The sequence below is a fragment of the Nicotiana tomentosiformis genome, chromosome 5 (genome assembly GCF_000390325.3).
Source record: "Nicotiana tomentosiformis chromosome 5, ASM39032v3, whole genome shotgun sequence".
NCBI classification, from domain to species: Eukaryota; Viridiplantae; Streptophyta; class Magnoliopsida; order Solanales; family Solanaceae; genus Nicotiana; species Nicotiana tomentosiformis.
The window spans coordinates 30,976,242-30,979,771 of NC_090816.1; the positions used below are offsets into that span (position 1 = coordinate 30,976,242).

A 3,530-nucleotide genomic window follows, 5' to 3' on the forward strand; every position below is an offset into this window, starting at 1 on the left:
GAACTAACACTGGAGCTGTGGTCAAGGCAGTCTTGAGCTTCTGAAAGCTCTCCTCACACTCGTCCGACCACCTGAATGGAACACCCTTTTGGGTCAATTTGGTAAAGGGCGATGCGATAGACGATAAACCCTGAACGAACCGACGGTAATAACTAGCCAAACCGAGAAAGCTTCGAATCTCTGTAGTTGAGTACGGTCTGGGCCAACTCTGAACTGCCTCTATCTTCTTCAGATCAACCTGGATACCCTCACTGGACACCACGTGTCCCAAGAATGCTACTGAAATCAGCCAAAACTCACACTTGGAGAACTTTGCATAAAGCTTCTCCTCCCTCAATCTGTGTAATACAATCCTTAAATGTTGGGCATGCTCCTCCTGGCTACGAGAGTACACCATGATGTCATCAATGAATACAACAACGAATGAGTCCAAATAGGGCTGGAACACACTGTTCATCAAATGCATGAACGCTGCTGGGGCATTGGTCAGTCCAAAAGACATCACTAAGAACTCATAATGGCCATATCGGGTCCTAAAAGCTGTCTTAAGAATATCTGAATCCCGAATCTTCAGCTGGTGATAACCGGACCTCAAATCAATCTTGGAGAACACCCTCCCTCCTTGAAGCTGGTCAAATAAATCATCAATACGAGGCAAAGGATACTTGTTCTTGAATATGACCTTGTTCAACTGTCTGTAATCAATACACATTCTCATGGAACCGTCCTTAGTCTTCACAAATAGAACCGGTGCACCCCAAGGTGACACACTAGGCCGAATAAACCCTTTATCAAGGAGTTCTTGAAGCTATTATTTCAATTCCTTCTACTCCGCCGGTGCCATACGATACAGTGGAATAGAAATAGGCTGAGTGCCCGACACCAAATCGATACTGAAGTCAATATCCCTGTCAGGAGGCATGCCCGGCAGGTCTGCAGGAAACACATCCAAAAAATCACGTACCACCATAACAGAATCAATGACAGGAGTCTCTGCACTAACATCCCTCACAAAAGCCAAATAAGATAGGCAACCCTTTATCAACCATGTGCTGAGCCTTCAAATATGAAATTACCCTACTTGGTACATAATCTACAGAATCGCTCTACTCAACCCTCGAAATTCCCGGCATAGCTAACATCACCGTCTTAGCATGATAATCTAGAACAGAATGACATAGAGATAACCAATCCATACCCAATATCATATCAAAGTCAACCACACTGAGCAGCAAAAGGTCCACTTGGGTCTCCAGACCCCCAATAGTCACCACATATGACCGGTATACGCGATCCACAACAATAGTATCACCCACAGGAGTAGATACATGAACAAAAGAAACTAGAGACTCACAAGGCATATCTAGAAAATCGGCGAAATACGAGGAAACATATGAATACGTGGAACTGGGGTCAAATAATACCGAGGCATCTCTGTGACAAACTGAGACAATACCAGTAATCACAATATCTGAAGCAATAGCATCTAGTCTGGCAGGGATGGCATAGAAACGGGCCTGACCACTCCCTGATCTGCCTCCCCCTCTAGGGCGACCTCTAGTTGACTGACCTCCACCCCGAGCTGACTGGGCGGGTGGTGTGGTAACTGGTGCTGAAGTCAGAGGCTGACTCCTTTGCTGAGATAGACCTCCATGGCGATGAGGACAATGCCTCCACATATGCATAAACTCCCCACACGCAAAACAACTCCCTGGTGCTGGTGGCGGGAACTGAAGGGAACCCCTAGCACCGAGATAACCAGTAGAAGAACCTGACATAGAGGAGCCCTGAAATGGTAGAGCACGGGAAGAACTCTGAGCTGGAAGGGCACTAAGTGATGAGTGGCCCTGATGAGAACTATGAGAACCATGGCCAGATGATGCACCACGGTGAAATGGCCGAGCTGACTGAGCTTGTCCGAAATGACGACCTCTACCGTGCTAGAACTGACCCCCATAAGGAGCACTGCTGAATCCACCCTGACCATGATGCCTCTTAGCCTCCCTCTCAATCCTCTCCTGACCGCGAATCATCTCAATCTGCCGAGCAATGTCGATAACCTCATCAAAATTAGTGCCCGAAACCCTCTCTCTGGTCATGAGCAACTGTAACTAATAAGTGAGACCATCAATAAACCTCATGATCCTCTTCCTGTCCATGGGAACCAACCAGATAGCATGACGGGCCAACTTAGAGAACCACATCTCATACTGCGTCACAGATATATCACCTTGGCAAAGCCGCTCAAACTATCTGCGCAGCTCCTCTCTGCAGGATCGAGGCACGAACTTCTCCAAAAAGACCATGGAGAACTGCTTCCAAGTAAGGGGTGCTGCGCCACCTACGCCTCTCGTAAGTCTCACACCATCTGAGTACAACCCCGAAAAACTAAAAAGTAGTGAAGGAGACCACACAAGTCTCCAGAATACCAGCAGTACGCAGTATCCTCTGACACATGTCCAAAATGTCCTGAGCATCCTCTCTCTCTCTGTGCCACTGAAAGGTGGTGGCTGGAGTCTCCAAAACCTCTCCAACCTACGTTGATCATCCTCGGGCATAGCAAGAACCACATAAGCCTGAGCAATTACAACCGGCTGGGCTGGTGGTGCCTCCGGTGTCTGAAGTCCCTGAACAACCTGCTCGGGTGTGCGAGCGACGGGGGTCTGAGTGCCCACCTGGCCTGAGAAGTGGTTGCGGCCGTCGAGATAGAGACCGCCTGAGCAAGGCCAGTACACGCTGTTAGAATCTGAGCTAGGGCCTCCTAAAGGCCTGGAATCACAATAGGCACAGGTGGTGCCTGAGCTGGTGCATCAACAACTGGAATCTGGTCCTGATATGGGACAACTGGTGGATCTGTAGGTACTGTCCCAGATGCGGTACGGGTTGCACCTCTGCCCCTACCACGGCCTCTACCGCGGGCTCGGCCTCTCGCGGCCCTGGCTGGTGGTACTGGTGGCTGGCCCTCCTGACCGGTAGTACGAGTCCTCACCATCTGTGAGAGAATGAAATAACAAATGTTTAGTTACTAGAATCAACAGATTCGTACGACAGGAATTCAAGAATGTGGAATCTTCCTAAAGGTTCTGCAGCCTCTCGAAGATAAGTACAAACGTCTCCATACCGATCCGAAAGACTCTACTAAATCCACTCATGACTCATGAGACCTATGTAACCTAGGCTCTGATACCAATCTGTTACGACCCAAACTAACCCCTGTCGTGATGGCGCCTATCATGGAACTAGGCAAGCTGACTCATTTCCAAAACAAACCGATATTTTTATTTCATAAATAATTTCAATGCTATTTAACATAAGAACCTTCGGAAAGGAGTTCAAATCAAACAGAAGTGCAGAAAAGAAAAGCCCGACATCGGGGTGTCACTAGTCATGAGCATCAACTACCATATGTCTAACAATATCAAGGCTAACTCAGCCTAGAAAATAGCTAAATACAACTAGAGGAAGATAAGAGGGAGAAGAGTAGGGGCTACGATCGCCAAGCAGCTACCTTGCTATTCCCGAGAAAATCT

General features: G+C 48.0%; 1 protein-coding gene across 1 annotated transcript; it reads right to left on the reverse strand.

Moving 5' to 3' along the window:
• Window positions 1-296: 296 nt before the first annotated feature.
• On the reverse strand, window positions 297-2,099 carry LOC138892112 (uncharacterized). The gene is made up of 3 exons (XM_070175808.1): window positions 1,952-2,099; window positions 1,425-1,771; window positions 297-380 (listed from the first exon to the last, which is right to left on the reverse strand). Exons 1-3 carry the CDS (start codon window positions 2,097-2,099, stop codon window positions 297-299), a joined length of 579 nt encoding a protein of 192 aa, XP_070031909.1.
• Between the last annotated feature and the right edge of the window lie 1,431 nt (window positions 2,100-3,530).